General features: G+C 28.7%; 1 protein-coding gene across 3 annotated transcripts in view; it reads right to left on the reverse strand.

Annotated features, from left to right (window-relative positions):
* Positions 1-5,534: 5,534 nt before the first annotated feature.
* The window catches only part of LOC142326013 (F-box only protein 25), a 148,506-nt gene continuing 136,097 nt past the window's right edge, over positions 5,535-17,943 (reverse strand). For 2 of the 3 annotated variants that reach the window (XM_075368064.1, XM_075368066.1), the window contains exons 7-9: positions 17,210-17,463; positions 16,763-16,963; positions 5,535-12,503 (exon numbers count right to left, since the gene is read on the reverse strand). In XM_075368064.1, the coding sequence (XP_075224179.1) occupies positions 16,765-16,963; positions 17,210-17,463 (453 nt within the window). In that variant the 3' untranslated portion in view covers positions 5,535-12,503; positions 16,763-16,764. Of the gene's footprint in view, positions 12,504-13,378; positions 13,899-16,762; positions 16,964-17,209; positions 17,464-17,943 lie in introns of all 3 variants that reach the window. The other variant, XR_012756650.1, reaches the window with a different exon arrangement.

The following is a 17,943-nucleotide window of genomic DNA, read 5'->3' on the forward strand; positions in this document are numbered from 1 at the left end:
GCAGGTGGACACACCGTCTCATACCACGGATTGACTTTTGGCTGAATCGTAATCACGGTGAGGTCAATTACTATCTAACGCAGATGCTATCAGGTCATGGCTGCTTTCGAGAATACTTACACCGCTTCAAGCACGATAATTCTCCAGAGTGCCCGTCCTGCCCAGGAGTCAATGAAGATGCAGAGCATGTTTTCTTTGTGTGCCCACGATTTTATCCACAGCGTGATCAACTCGAAAACATCTTACATCAAAGTATCCAACCTGAGACACTAATAGAAGCAATGTTGTCGTCAAAAGCCGCATGGAACGCAATAAGCACGTTTGCAACAGACGTCCTTACAGACCTGCGTTCCATCGAAAGAAAAAGAGCAAAGGACCACAACATCTAGAAGAAAGAAGTAATAACATCTTAGCTACCAGAAGGAATTGCAGTAGCTAAATCCTCCCCCCCACGGAGTAATGCCTAACGGCGGATACCGTGGGGGATCAGAGTTCAGAGGATAGCGGAGGTTTTAGTCGGTATTAGCATTAACAAGTCACCTTTAAGTTAATGTTTGAGTCCGACATACCAGGCAAAACATCTAAGCCAGAGATTCGTAAAGGAATTTCCTTCGCTATATAAAAAAAAAAACACACACACAATGATATGACATCACTTATGAAACAATCTTTATAATATTGTATAATAAAACCACTAGTACAACCAAAGAATGCAGCAAGTCATTCCAAAAGCTGAACTCATACTGAAGAAAATTTCATCACACTAAATTACTCATTGACATGTCTATACAAGTCTGGTTTGACATGAAATGACATCATTTTACTGCTATGTATCAAATATAGGTCTACAGTATGCATCACAATATAAATCAGATATGAATAAGAAAACATACAGATGTACCAACTTATTTGTATTGTTTGTTCTATGAATGATAGAACAAATGTATTTAAGGGGTTGTAACTTAAGAACGTTACGTGATGGAGTACATATTCGTGTTGGAGTACATATTCACATTCAGTTCAGTAGGCTTACACGTTTAAAGTGAAGCTGACATTCTGAAATCAACAAAAGAGGTTATGTTTAGATTAAATATGATCGGACAGCTGTTTAAATGTTTTTTCAAGGTTGCCTCAAAACCCTCAAGGGTTTCATTATCATTGAATGATCTGTTTTTTCCTCTACATCAATTTGTCTCGTTAATTATTGAACGCCCCTCATATTTTTAATTTCTTTTAAGTATATTTTTATTAAATATTTAGCTTTGGTAATTATCCTTTATATACCAATGATAGCTGTTTAACAGAAAACATATTTGTACATAAACATACATTTTTCAGAATTGAGATATAAAAACCTGCCTATACATAATTATTTATTTCATATGTAACAGAGGTCTAAAGCCTAAAATTTCTGAGTTTTAAAAAATTTTCTAAATTATGATATGATTAGACAGAAACAATTCCATATCTAATACAGTGAAATCTCCTTATTCGTGCCTTTCTGTATTCACGATTTAGTTATTCGCGGTGCAATATTTTGCAATGTCTTTTCTATATTCATGGCTAAAATTTCCTGTATTCAAATACATTACATTACATGTAGAGGCATTAAAAAATAAAAAACATTATCGCATATTAAAAATAAAATAAAATAAATTTCTTAGCATGATTTCCACTGATATACTTTAATAAAATAATTAAAAAGTGTAATTCATTTTAATTTTTGACTTTTATATAGTACTCTAATCTCCTAATAATGGTTTGAAAAACCGAAAGATCTAGAGAGCATATTTTTTATTTGCTGGTAAGGTGGATTTTTCACTTTTTAATTATTTAAAAAAAAAATAATTTAAACTACGAATACACACTGCAATAGTGTACATACTGTACTGCACAGTACAGAATTTGTTTTTAAAGATAAAGTAGAGAAATTTTTCCATCATATTTGCTTTTCAATGACGGACAGGATATAAGTCACCTACATAAATAAAAAAATTGTCACCATTGCACATATTCAGATAACGACAGTTCAGTATGTACTGTAAAGTAATTTAGTTGAGCAGAAATATTGGTCATGCAACGATTATTACTGTGTGCATGTTGTAAATTAAGTAAGAAGTGTTCTTATTCAATACATGTTGATCTTTCCGAGTGTGATTGTTAATCTATTTTACTGTACATTCAGAATAGTAGGCCTACTTTGTATTTTTGCAAGGTTTTTGTTTTTAAACTTTAATAAAATTTATTTTTTATAGTGTAAAGGGATTGAGTTACTGTAAAAATGTGTTCAACCAGTAGCGATGAAAGAAAAAGGGTAAAAAATGTTATGCCGTTGTATAAAAAAGTTGAAATCATGGATAGGCTTAGAGAAGGTGAATTGGTAGCTTCTGTTGCTTGAAGGTTTGCAGTAAATAAATCAATCATTCAGTACATTAAGAAATCTGAATAACAAATTAGGATCTCAGCAGCCACTTCATCATCTCAAAGTGTTAAAGTAGTAGGGGTCCTGCTATTGAGAAGATGGAAACTGCAATAAGTATTTGGATTGAAGATCAGAATCAAAATTTTTTTCCAATAAGTGGATCCATTATTTGTGGAAAAGCTAAGAGAGTGTATGATCATTTTAATCAAGGGCCAAGCCAAAAATGATGCTGTTACCCTATTCCAAGATTCAGAAAGCTGGTTTAATAAATTTAAAGGCAACTTTAACCAATGTAAAAATTGTAGGGAAAGCTGCATCAGAAGATAAAGTAGTTGCAGAAATTTACCCAGCATAATTTTAAAAAATCATCGAGGATAATAAATACAAGCCAGACCAGATTTCTAACGTGAATGAGACAGATCTGCTTTGGAAACGGAATGCCCAATAGGACCATCATTTAAAAAAAATGGAATCATCAGCACTGGAATTCAAGGTAGCAAAAGGCAGAATAACAACTTTGCTTTGTGTATATGCAGCCGGTGACTGTTTAATTAAACCACTAATGATTTACAGGTCCCAAAACCCGTACGTGTTGAAAAATAAAAATAAGATGCTGTTGCCAGTTTTTTGGCGATCCAATAAAAAAGTGTGGATTATAGCTTCAGTTTTCATGGACTGCTTCAATAACTGTTTTTACCTGTAGTAGAAATATGCCAAAAATCAAAAAAAACATGATTTTAAGTCTCTTTTAGTCTTAGACACTGGGTCTCCACAGGAAATTCCAACAGTTCATCTCAAATTAAAAGTAGTTTTTCTGCAGCCAAACACTACCGCTTTATTGCAACCGATGGATCAGAGAATTATTCAATCATTTAAATTATATTACAGCAGAAGAACATTTAAAATTATTTTAAATGTGACAGATTGCAATTCTGGGCTGAATGTTACAACATGTTGGAATTAATTTAATATTGCTGACTGCATTATGTGCATCAAGTCTTCATTAGATAAACCGAAACAGTCAACTCTACTGTCTTGCTGGAACAAGCTGCTTCAAATACATACACTGGAAGGTACTGGTGACATCGAGATCCCAGGAAATATCGTTGAAAGCAATAGCTCTTCAATAGGGAAAAATGGGTTCGATGAAGTAGATGACAAAGATAACGAAAATCTTGTAAATACACGAGAAGAACTTAATAAACAAGATCTGGAAAATTTAATGTCGCAGGTAGAATATGAAGGTGAAGAGGTAGAAAATACTATCCCTGGAAAACAGTTAAATGTCACAACCCTTATTGAAGGCATTAAACTCTCCCATGATCTTACTCAGTTTTTTATAGAGCTGATCCATCTTTGAATAGAAGCTTAATATTTAAGCGCAAAATTAAAGATGCCATGCAAGAAACTTCACATGGATTTAAAACCAAGAGCGAGACAAGGAAAAATTAAGATTTTTTTAAAAATGCAATCCAAAATACTGTAAGTTAGTTTTGTAAATTTTCTTTACAGTAATTTTAGTTTTAGTGTACGTAATACTGGAGTGCTGTTTTCTTGACTTTTTAAGGTGATTACAGAGTACAATTTGAACACGTAATACAGTTTTCTAATACATTATGGTGCTGTTACTGATCTATATATTTAATTTGCATTTCTTGATTATTTTATTTACTATGAAATTAAATAAACTGTTTTTTCTTTGTTTATTATTCCACTTCTACTTAGATATTCATAGCCTGAGTGTAAATCTATCTTGTAATTTATAATGAGCAATACTTACTTATAACTGATGATTGATATACCATCTTTTGATATTCTGTACTAAACTACATCATAATTTATTGATATAACTAGGAAATTAACTGGAGCCTAAAAATAAATTGTAAGAGGCCTAGATTCTCTTAAGGATGTTGTAATTTATCCTGATACATATATCAGTTAATGTTACGCAATTAAAACTAAAGGTTTTCTGTTACTTAAGTAAAGGCCAAACCTCATGACCAATATCGGCAATAATCTCAGCAATATCTATAATTCTGAAAGTTCATAACTTTTGTCTCATAATACCAAAATTTATGCAAAGAAATACTTTAGAGAGAGAGAGAGAGAGGAGAGTTTCACCAATCGCCCAGAATCTGTACAACGCTTCATTATTGATATGAAGGAACATCTAAAACTTAATAATATTTTATTTTACAAATTGTAATAATGATTTCACTTCATTTTATGAAGAATACTCTTTCAAATATTCATCTAAAACAGTTTGAATAGGAGTTGTAATATTATTAATACTAATTTTAATTATATACAGAGCTATTCCTTTGAAGAACTTTCAATATAGATAATCACTTTAAGTAGGCTACAAACTATTCCCATGTTAATTTTTATATTTGTAATATCTTTTTTTATATCATTAAATGTTTTTGTCTTTCAGTGTTTAAGGCAACCTAAACAGTATACAATTTAAAGCTTTTATTTATTTAAGTCTGTAGCCACTTTTCTCTTTTGCCGTATTGACACTAAATCTTTTCTTATTATCCTTAGATTTCTATTGTTACTGAAGGGTTACAATCTTATACTTACTCTTAACTTTCTATCTTTAAAATAATAATTGTTAAACCATATACTATTTTTTTTACAAAATTGATCTTATCAGGTCATGGAATATCATATTCAAACGCATGCAAATTAGCCAAATCAAGTGCAAGCACAATCAGTCAAGATGAATGCAAACATAAATTAATTAAGTTATTAACCTAGGCAATTACTAACAAATACTAGTCTTTTCAATTTTCCACACTTGATTCGGTTTGTTCAGATCTGTTGGCTTGTAACGTGATTGGCTTGTCTGAATTTATGTTTGCTTTTTAGGTTCTGTGTTCATTTGTCTAGGCGTCCCTTCATTCATCCTGGCCAGACTACTCCTGGCCAGTCTGAGCCGTCTTGTCTTGTTGTATAGACTTTATTGATAAGCCAAATTTTATAATTTTTTTTATTTGGTATCCTAATAAGCAACTGCTGCTAGGCTTAACACACTGGAAACCTACCTTTACAGAACAGTCTGAGTTCATTTCTTGATGCGTTAAATATAAAAGATGAATTAATAAGTTAATACACTTTAAAAAAAATTATTTATTTTCTACTTAAATTAAAAGAAAGTAAATAAAACAATATTATTGATACTGAAATAAGTAATCACAACTTGTATCTGACATAATACATACAGAATATAAATATTAAAATAAAACTATAACATCAACAAGTATAATCATACTTAAAACGTTTTGAGAGCTATGACTATGTGAATTTAACTTTCTAAATTTTATGTAATAATGAATTAATGATGGAGGTACTTTAATGTATCTAACCCTAAAGCTGATATTTTACATACCTAATATACGTAGAAAAATATTTGTTTTTATTTAACATACTTCATTACAAAAGCAAATTTTCTGTCTGTAAAGACAGACCATAATATGTAACAGTAAAATAGTACACTTATGCTGCTATAATATTTAACTACACTAAGATAGTAGTAGTAAATACAACACACTGCAATGAAAAGTTATGGCAAATCAGGGCCAGATATCAGAAAGTACCATTAAAAAAAACACTGTAAAAATAAAAATTTGTTTCAATCAGAATATATATACATTTTTTAACTCCATAACTTTTTGTTTAATATAAATATACTCATATAAATATAATTTCTAAGCTCAAAGATTAATTATTATTATTTTATTGAAATACCAAAAAAAATTTACTAAAATTTTTTTTTTTATCTTATATATTTTTCATTAAAATGAAAAATAAATTCTACAGAACAGCAGTTGCATTTCAATATACAAGCAACTGTTTATGAACTCAATTAATAAGATTGTAAATTCATTATGTATTATGTTGTGGTTCAATAAAAATTGTTCTTCAGGAACTTTAGCCAAATTCAGACTTAACAAACATTTTCTACTGACTTATTTTGACATCCAATCAATTATTTTTTATTAATTAGTCAATACTACTAACTTGTGTCATCAAATTTATATTAACTAAAATTTCTTTCTATAATTAACAAAAAATATAAAATTTAAAAAACATATGAAAATATAAAATCAAAAATTATCCAAACTTTTAACATAATTATTCTTATTTAAAAAAAATTAAATTAAAAAATATTATCTTTATGAAATAATTCTTGACTTTCACTGTTGAATTATAATAGTAGTTAATTTTTCTAAATGGAAAACATAATAAGCTGCCATTAAGAATTTTTATACTTATTCTAAAGTAGCCTTAATATATTAATACTATCTGATATGCAAAAGGTTTTAAGAATTTTAAGTATAGTTACAAATATAACATGACATTCGTACATAGTTATTTTTTTCATTTATTTACAGTTACATGAAAAAATTGCTAAAAGGTTAATTTTTCATTTTTAAAAAAAATTGTAATAGCAGTTTCAATATGGAATGCTATTTATAAATGTGTAATGGAGCTAAAACTGGATGATCCTTACCAGAGCTATTATTAACTGTTAAGAAAGCATTATTAAAATACAATAAGCAAAATGGAGTACGGCTAGTTCCTTTCCCTTCAGAAGCATTTACAAAACAATCAATAAAACAATGACATGACATGTGAACTAGACAAAAATACATTCAACTACAGAATTAAAATCAACCAGTGGCAAGGTCAGAAGAAAACAAGTTTTTTATGTAGATAATTTTTTGTAGTCTCTCTCTCTCTCTCACAACACACATTTAATTTCAATAATCTTTGTCAAGTTGCTACTAGAGGTTGTTAAAAATTACTAAAAATTTAATAATTCAATCTGATGTAGGATAGAATGAGGGGTGATAAAATATTTGTAATATCCAGTGAAAATTGCAACAGGTTTGAGGTTTATAAACTTTGTAAAAAAAATAAATAAACAAAAAAATTATCTGAAACTCCAGACAAGCCATAGAAATTGGATCAAAAACGGCAAAAGTAAACAAAAATATAATACGGATCTGACTTTGTGTTTGGCATAACATGCAACATCAGACACACAAGAAGATTGCAAAAATTAGAAGCAAAGCTGTTAAGCCTTAATGCTGACTGTTAAGCCAGTGAAAGACAGCTATAATCATCTTTTACATTAATAATAATAACATTTCATCAAATAAAATAGTAAGAAGAGTAATGCGTTCTGTCTTGTCTTCTATGAGGTTGAAGCTCCTGTTGTGTATCATACTAATCACATCACTGGATGTGATTATTTATTTTGATTTGAACCTGGAAGCTGGATAATCATGAAAACTAATATTTGATTATTTATAATCTTAGAATCTCATCGTTGAATCTCTTAGAATATTTATTTATTTAAAAAAAAAATATGTACAAATAAGTAATTCCTTATACATTTTTTCTTTACATATTTTTATTGCAATTGTAAATGCAATTGTGAAAAATGTGATTATATAGATTATATCTATTAAGCTTATGTTAGTACTAATAACCTATGGTTTTCCTAGACTAAGAGTAGAATCAAATCTATGGCATTTATTATATCAGCTGATTTACTGATTGAGTTTCATTGGTGACTATTATGTACCATAACAATTTTATTTTTTTTATAAACAGTGAAATAAAAAAATGTCTCATGAAATTGATAACCCAAGGTTTTGAAATTTCAATAGCAAGTTAAATTTAATGGGTTAAAATGTCAAAATCTCTTAAAGATATCATTTATGTAACTATCCATGAAAAACAGTACATTTAAAAAAAAAAGTTTTACGAATTCTGAAATATTTTGTTTATAGCTGTATTTAAAAAAAAGAGGCTATCTGTTCTATGTATTCCTATTATGTTTTTTAAACAATATTTATTTACATCCATAACTTTATGTTAGGTAAGTAGAACTTTACAATTTTACATTCAATAAATACGTTTTAGACTTCACAGGGTTTTAAATAGAAGTAACAATATTACATTATATTACTTAACATAATGCAGCTACCTTACGCAAGTTATGTAGGAAAAAATGTCCATGCCGCATAATAAATTAACCAGGAAATCTCATTAAATTGATATGAAGGCAAGCATAAAGTAGTCCTTTAAAAAAGGATATATAAATATATTTAAGTACAAAGAATTTTCCTTGATTAGGAAGAATTAAAAAAAAAGTTTTTTTAAAGAATACAGTTCTTAAAGTTGCCAGCAACATATTGTTACTTTTACAATAAAAAGCTACCAAAAACTCATACTAAATAATATCAAATACTAATTCACTGTAAAAATAACTTCAACCATTTTAAGGAGTATATTAAAAGATTTATCCTCGCGTAACCAAAATCATGTGTAATTACAGTTTAAAAATACAGTAACATGTATAAAATTATAAAAAAATAAGCAAAATTAGTACTAACATCAAATTTATACCATTTAATTACACTTTAAAATCTACTTGCTTGTACGTTTTCAATTTGATTGTAAATGTACATAATATGAAAGGAACGTTAATACTTTGTACAACCACTTTACATTTTTAAAATGCATTATATTAATTAAAAATAAATAATAATATTAATAAAATAAATATTAAAACCATTAATATTAGAGGGCAAAACAACAGAAATTTTATTATATAATTAAAGCCATTCTGAATAAACCATATTCTAGCTGTTTTACACGGCAGATAATACATTTAAAGATAGCATTATGTTCCGGACTTTCTCACACAAACTTATCATAACTGTATCACCACTTAATAATAAAATTTAGTTGTATGACAAAATGAACTATTTCATTCAATGAAATGGATGGCGCTAGCACCAACAGTTCTAGTGTAAAACAGATGACCTCTCTCACTGGTATTTCTTAAAAAGGTATTGTTCACTATCAGTTGTAAAACATCCATGATTATTTCCAGCAAATATATTAGGGCATGTTGAAAAAATCCATTAAATAACACTAAAAGAATGGAATTTCAGTTTTATTTGAATCGTACAGTGTATTCAAACAAAACTTCTACCAACAAAGATTTATATATTTATTTATTTATTTATTACTGCTGAATAAGAAACAAGAAAGGTTATTCTAGATCAGATTGTTTGTTTTTTTTTAATATTATTATACTCCATTTGTAAAATGCAATTTCAATAATTTTAGTTAACCTACTAAAATACTGCTTGATACTGACTGGTAAGGAGTTTTTATATCTTTCAAATGTTTTTGGTTGTTAACCTGAATATATTTAACTTTATTTGTTACAGTTAACAGTAATAAAAAAAAACAAAAAAAAACAAATAAATGAATGTTAACTAAAATAATTAAAGTGGAAGATTTCTATTTCCACATTATACATAATATTTCTAATTGCTAAAAAAATAAACATGAAAATAATTCATGGTTTAAAAAAATAAAAATTCACACAAAGATTTCCAATAAAGATATTAATGTTGAACTTTACTGCCATATTGTTATTGTTATTATTCTGTAAGCATAATATACAACTTAATTAAATTTCATAAATGAATAGTACAAATAAATACCATGGAAATCAGAAAAAAAATTACAGGAATAGATATAAAAATATATTACATGCTAATTTAATTACCCTCAAATTTTGTAAATTAATGTTGTTCATGAAATATAAAAATATAGATATTAAAAAAGTAATCAGTCTTATTATGACAATAGCCAGCCATTAGATGCAGCTTACAAGTTATCTACAGAAATTAAATTTTAAATTCTCATCTTATAAGCACTTGCAAGCAGACACTGAAAACCAAAACAATTTTAACTACTAATCTATTAAAAATATTCCTTAGGAATTTTTAAATTATCAATAACAAGACAAAATTAAAGAGTTAAATTAAAACAAAAATATTAACTAATTACAGCTATACATCTACACATTAACTAATTATATTAGCTAATTTTCATTTATAAAATTAGCTTTAAAATTACCATTTATAAAATGTTCTCTTATTTAATAAAAATGAGGTAATATATCCCGGAAAGAAAAAAGTTCAGATATTTCCAATGTTATATTTGTGAGAAATAATTTTTTTAAGATGATGAATTTTACAAATCTCAGAAGTTATCTCCTTTCCTGGTTCATCATTTAATATGATTTTATACTTTTACTTTACTCCATTAAATTACATTTTATGTTAATATTATATTGTTCTTTTATGCTACTAGCTGTTGATAAAAGAAGGCTTTGTAACAATATAATGTTACAAAATAACATTTATCTGTCTTCAGTCAAAATGTTACTGAGTGGTTTTACATACATAATTTGTTTAGTAGTCATTGACTTTATATGCTAGCACTGTATACTTTAAAGTGCTAGCTAACTACTACATTAGTTTGGTGTGTAAAATGTTTTATAAAATCTAAGAGTAAAATTTTCGGTTCGTATAATATTTTTAAAATTATAAAAATATATTTATAAGCATTTAAACTGAATTATATTTTTAAAATTACCTGAATAGATTATAAAAAATACATTGGAAGGTATAATGCAATCTACAGTCATAATGAAATTTATAATTGTATCAAGCTAAGATTATGTTAGGTAACTTTTTCACGAATGATTATGTTATACAATAATGCTTTCTTCTTTTTAAAATAAAGATATTAAAATTCTTCAAAACAATATGAAAATAAAAAATATTTTTTCTTCATGAGGATTTAATTGGTTTACCATCTCACTAGGAATAACAATATTGTGGCAATTCAGAATCATGAATTGTTTTAGATTTAAATACATAAATTCCACACATAATTGAACTGAGGTAAAAAATAGCCAGAACAGTAAACTACAATCAATGTAAGAATCTTATAAAATAATAATAAAAAAAATGTTTTGATGGAATATAGGCTATCTTCATTCATATTTTTACCTGATAATGAAAAGTAATAAAATAATTTTCACTATTTTATTGGTAAATACCATATTATTTTTATGTACGGTACAAATTTTCCAATTGGATCATTGTGAGTCAATTGAGACTTCCAGTATTTTTACATACTACCACAATGACACACTTTAGTTTTCTTACAACTAAATAATGCAAGTGCTTTTTTTAGCTCTTACACTAAAAGTAGTATAGTGAAATTTATAGGCAAAATTTTATGTGGATTTCGTAAAAGAATATTAATGAAGATAACACAGATCAACAAAATCCTAAAAATGTCATTCAATCGTATGACAGATGGAAGATAATTATACTCAAAAGTTAGGTATTCAATTTTCAGGTTAGATTTGTAGTTTTAATATTTCATATCCACAATAATGATCAGTTAATAATTGTATTGATCGTAAACAGTAAGTTTTTCAATATTTTCAATCAAGTTTATTACATAGCAAACAAGTATGACTTTTAATCTATTTCTTTAGCGCTATAACAGATAATCAATTTCTGCTTTATATTTCATTTACAGAAGGTAACTTATAAGCGGCATCTGATGATAGTTAAAATTTGGAATGGAAAAAGAGTATGAATATTTTATTACTGTATTACAATACAATATTTTTATAAATAATGGATGGATGGCAGTATTTATTTCGATGAATTTTATTTTTTTTTTTTAATACAATTATTTTAAGTAATCGATTCCAAATATAGAATTTACCTATATGTTAGTATTCAATTTTTCATAATTAACTACAAACTTTAAATAAACAGAATTTTATTAAATGAATGTAATCAACAATAATTAGTTAATAGCCTAATAACAAATAAACGAGAAAAATAAAATAACGCGATCGTCTACGATAGAATAAACATATAACATATAACGTGATTATTATTATAATTATTATTGAATGCATTTTTATTTATATAATAATAATAATGGATAATATATTACTACTTTTTTTATTCATGTACATAATGATAACTATAATAGTAATAATAATTATATATCATTAATATTGTTAATTTAATTATAATTGCACACAGGTCATTCATTATACTTCTTACTGCAACATCACAGTTATAAAATAACAGAATAATAGTTTCTTTACAATAGAGTTGGTGTCGCAAAATTACAATCGATGTAATTGTGAGCTGCCACTGAACACAATCTGTAATACAAATTAAAAAAAAAGTACAATAATATATGAACTTAAAGAATAAGAATAAATTTACCAAAATAATAGCTCTCTAATTTTTTACCTTCCATAATTCATACTCATTTGAATATGCTTGCAAGCATATTTTTTCTTAAAAAGAGAATATATTTAATTTGGTTTTATTTCTTTCATTATTAAATGTTACATAACAAAATAATACTGGCTGATGTTGTAATATAGTTTATTTATTAATACATTTCCATATCTCATGCACAAGCTTCAAGCTTATTTGAAAAATTACAACACTAGTGTTAAGTTATGAAAACATTACTAAAATAATGTCATCTATTTTAAGGCCATGTATTTTTAAGGAAAATAACTACTTCACATCAGAATTTAAAGGAATATTTCAAAATATACACGAGACAAAACCTTTCAAATAAATATTTAACAGAATTGAAGCGAGAAGATTATACCAAATGCTGAACAAAAAGATTTATCTTAGATTCAGATCAAGAAATATTTATGGAAAAACACTCTAGAAGAAAAGCATGAGTTTTGTTTAATATTACATATTATGTAATATATAGGGAAATAAATGAAATGTTCTTAACAAATTGTGGATAAGAGAGAAAAAAAGAAGCTGAATTGATAATATCTTAAAAGAATTACTAACCCAATATAAAAAAGGAAAAGAACTTTTTGGTATGTTGGAAAATAACTAAATTCTTCAGGAAAAACGAATAAATTACAAAAAACATAAAAAGGACAAAAAAGACAAAACATTATTAAATACAGCGTTACTTTCACGAATGCCATAATTTGTAATTATTTAGTTATAAAACGCAACACTAGCAGCTCAAATGTCAGGAGTACAGTATACATACGTGCCTGCACAAGCGTCACTCCCACCTAGCAGCTGACCATGCAGCTCTCCCACTACTCACAGGCTCCAATAAAAGAGTGAACACCAGAATGAGTTTTCAATTTGTTGTTGACCACCGCCTAGAGAAGAAGCAGAAGAAGATGGATGAAGAAAAAAGAAGTTTCCTGGCTTGCTGAATGTGGGACCTCCCGACGAATGTCAACATCCCCGCCAGAGCAGCAGGTCTGGCAGGCCCGCCAAAGGAGCCGCTGGGTGTGGATGCTACCTTCCCGCCCCAGCTCGCTGAGTTTCAATCACCCTGGCTGGTAAGCCCAGCATGGGATCGCTAAGGGAGAACCGCCTTGGCTGTACCAATGGAAATCAACTGACGCCGACCCAACCATGCGGGGCAGCTCTGGGGGCCACTATTGCCACACTGTAGTGGGGACCCAACTGCCATTGAGTGGAAGCTCGATCTGATCCCAATGGATGAACTACAACTCTCCAACTACAGCCGAGCCAACATCGCCAAAGAACAGCTTCTGAAACCAACAGCCCTTCTCAGAGCTTCCTCAAAAAATGCACAAATGGCCCTTTTCAGGGCTACCACAAGGTTTTAAATTACCGCTAGCTGTCAAAGTAATTCGGTGACAACATCCCTTTTCAGGGCTACCACAAGGTTTTAAAGTGTCACGTGCTGTCAAAGTCATTTGACAACAATATGTAAAAGAATTTTATCAGTTTATTTGTTGGTTTAAAAAATTAAATACTTTATAAGAGAGATTTTATTACAGGTAACTGAAAAAAAAAAATCAGACTTTTGTTAGTTAGCTTACTCTTAAAATCAATAACCAAATTTTGAATCATTATTTTTCAGAGTGTTTCAAGAGTTTTATATTTTTTATAAAGATATATGATGTCTCTTTGATATCACATTCTTGTATTCACAAAAGCACACATCCATCATGTTATCATTAATCACAATGTTTCGATGGCAATTGATGATGAAAATGATAGAAAACTCTTTATTTTTACCAACAAACCAAATAAATTCTATTTACAGTTTTATAATTTGTATCACAACAATTTTAGTAGCTTTTATAACTTCCTTTTAATGCCTGGTACTGGTCTTGTAATATCTGATATTATTACTAATAGTTTTTTGATCTGATGACTATCTAGACTGAGATTAAATTTGAATATCACATATTCATTTAGCATTACATTATTTAGTAATGTTTAATTGCATTAATATACAGTCCTTTGATATGTTTGTGCAGAATAAGAATCTATGATTTACTTGCACGAGATAAAATGCTTTTGTCTCTTTTTAACTGCTTTTATAAGTTTATTTATTTATTTATTTTTTTGAAGCTGTATAGTGCTTATCAAATTATACATTATGCAGTCAGTGTAGTCCAGTTTATATATTACTGGACCATTGTAACTGATGTCTGTATGTAGTGGTTCATTTTATTTTTCTATTCTGAAGGGTACAGTATGTCTATCTTTTCTGATTAATAAATTATTTTTTTTGGATCCTTGTTTAAGAATGTAAGACATATTTATAGTTTTCTCATCAATTTTTTTAATTTTTTCACTTTGTGTCGGCATGAGAAAATCAATGTGTTCTTACAGCTACTTGTAAGTACTAAGAATTTAATAATATTCAAGTGATATTGATATATTGACTATTTGTGGATTACACTTCTAAAAGATGAATTTTTGTATTTTTCAAAAATGTGCCTTTATCAGTTATTTTTTGTGTTGGTCAGTTAAAGAAAATTCATTGTATATTGTGTTTGTATCTGGCTATAAAGTTTAATTTATAATACAAAATTATGTATTTACTGATATACGAGGTGTGATAAAAAAATACGGTGAATGAATTTTTATAGCGCCAACTGCCGACGCTACATCCATATGCTGTAATTTGTCCAATAGCGTGATCAACTGAGACAGACAGGGACAAGTTGTCACACGTTCTAGCTTGCCAGTCAGCTGCCAGAGCCGCTAGAGTGAGGTTGTGTTTATCGTGTCTGTTGCACAACATGGATTTTGAACAACGCATTAACATTAAGTTTTGTTTTAAGTTGCAAAGGAGTGCCAAAGAAGCTCACGAAATGTTAGAATCGGTGTACGGCGATAATGTGGTAACTTTGAAGACTGTGTACAAGTGGTATGACCGATTTAAAAACGGAAATGAGTCTGTTGAAGACGAGCAGCGTGCTGGACGTCCAGTAACCTCAAAAAAAGTTGAAATTGTGCAAAAAGTGAAAACAATGGTTCGTTCAAACAGGCAAATGAGTATTCAAGAGCTATCGGAAGACCTTAACATCTCGTACAGATCCGTTCAAAGCGAAACGACATACGAAGAAAGCGACCAGAAAAAGGGACAATGGCTTCCTTCTTCACTACGACAATGCGCCGTGTCACACCTCGCTTCTCATTCATGAGTTTTTGGCCAAAAAAGTGTTCCTGTCTGTCCAAATCCGCCATACTCACCGGATTTAGCACCATGCGACTTTTGGCTCTTCCCAAAAATTAAAACTGTGCTTATAGGAAAATGTTTTGACACCATTGCTGACATTGAGAGGGCCATGACCGAGCAGCTGAAAGCCCTTTCGAAAGACGCCTTCCAGAAATGCCTCCAGTCATGGAGTCAACGTTGGGATAAGTGCATTGCTAGCCAAGGACAGTACTTTGAAGGAGATTAAATCGAATTCTATGTAACCTTATTACTTTTTTTAATAAAAAATTATTCACCATATTTTTTTATCACACCTTGTATAAATGTACATTCTAACATCATGTAACATATATTCAAATCTAACATGCTTACTAAATAGTGTTTTAAAAAAATGGCAGTAATAATGTAAACTGTTACTGGAGTAAAAAACAGCAGTACTAATCACTGAAGACGGCCAAAAAAATGACTGAAAGCATTATGACACGAGTTTAAAAAACTTATTTTTTGTTTAACATTAAATATTAATAATTTTAAATAATTACATTAAATTTGAATTTATAAATAGTTTATTTTTCTGTTTTATAGAAACAGATATGAAACATATATACAAAAAAAAAAAAAAATATAGTATAATAACAATGAACTAGTCAATGGCTTGCTATTAATAGTTTATCAGATTATTTATTTATGATTTATATTTTATTACAACATATATTATTATAGTGGATTGACTGTACAGTCATAAGAATATGTTGATCATACAACACCCATCAAGCTATCAATTACCAATTTATCACAAAACAAAAAAAGATGTTACCGAAAATTAAACCCTTTTTTAAATAAAGTACCCATGATTTATTGTTATTAAAACCATGTTTTTTAAGTATAAAAATACTAAAAATAAATAAGACTTCAAACTTATTTTAATATACTTACATTTAGAGGGAGAAGAATTTGAGAAAGGCGTGAGGAGGAATTGGTACATGTAAAGAACTTTTATCTACATCTTCAAGTTTTCCTTGGAATTCTGGATCAGTGTCAGCAATGCAAGGATGACCAATAGACTTCCAAAAGAGGCAGCGACAGTTTCTACACAACTGAATCATTTCAGCATATTCTTCACGTAAGCCAAATGACCTAAAAAAGTAATAAAAACAAATTGTATCAAAATTCTAATTATAACAAAACTGGATTAAAAAAATAAATACATTTATTACCTTCTTGTAGATGATAATTGTTTTGAAATATAATTCCATAATATGCAACTTTTTTGTAAGTTTTAATGAAAATAATTTTTAAATTACAGCAAGTATTCTGTATAGAAAACATTGAAAAAATTTAGACTGGGAGTTACTATAGTAAAGGATTGTAAAAAATAATTACTTTCTTAATTTGTGATATGTGTGCTGCCAATCACAAGGATGTTCTTCTTGATTTAATACACATGCTATTTGTTGGGGAGTGAAATGAAACTGGCATAACTCTCTCCAAATTCGTTGTTCATCACAAAGCCGGGCCATTACACTATATGCTTTACCAGATGCTTCCAAATCCTTGTGATCTGCCAACCTTAACAATACTTCCCTAATACATTCTTCAGGAAGATTTTCAAGTTTCGGAAACACATCTTCACCGGGCTGAAACACCAGAAAAGTAAATAATTATTTAAAAATATAACAATCATTAGAATACTGACACATATAAGTTTCATAAGCACTTTAGTCCATCAAGCAGGATTAAACTCAAACCAGCTTTGTGCTAGCTTAATCAACCAGACTAAAGAAGAAAATATTATCTTACATTTATAAATCTTAAGAAGGTATTCATATACAATACTTTCATAAGAAGGTATTCTATACTGAGAATGAAAAATACTAAAAATATCATCATCTGCTCTGAAGTAAGTTTCTTTCACCAGCTCACCAGGCTGGTGTAGTGGTTAACTTGTTATCACAAATCAGCTGATTTCAAAATCAAGAGTTCTAAGTTCAAATCCTAGTAAAGGCAGTTACTTTTATACGGAAATGAATACTAGGTCATGGATATTGGTGTTCTTTGTGGTTGCGTTTCAATTAACCATAGTTCTCAGGAATCGTCAACCTGAGACTGTACAAGAT

The sequence above is a fragment of the Lycorma delicatula genome, chromosome 6 (assembly GCF_047948215.1).
Source record: "Lycorma delicatula isolate Av1 chromosome 6, ASM4794821v1, whole genome shotgun sequence".
NCBI lineage: Eukaryota > Metazoa > Arthropoda > Insecta > Hemiptera > Fulgoridae > Lycorma > Lycorma delicatula.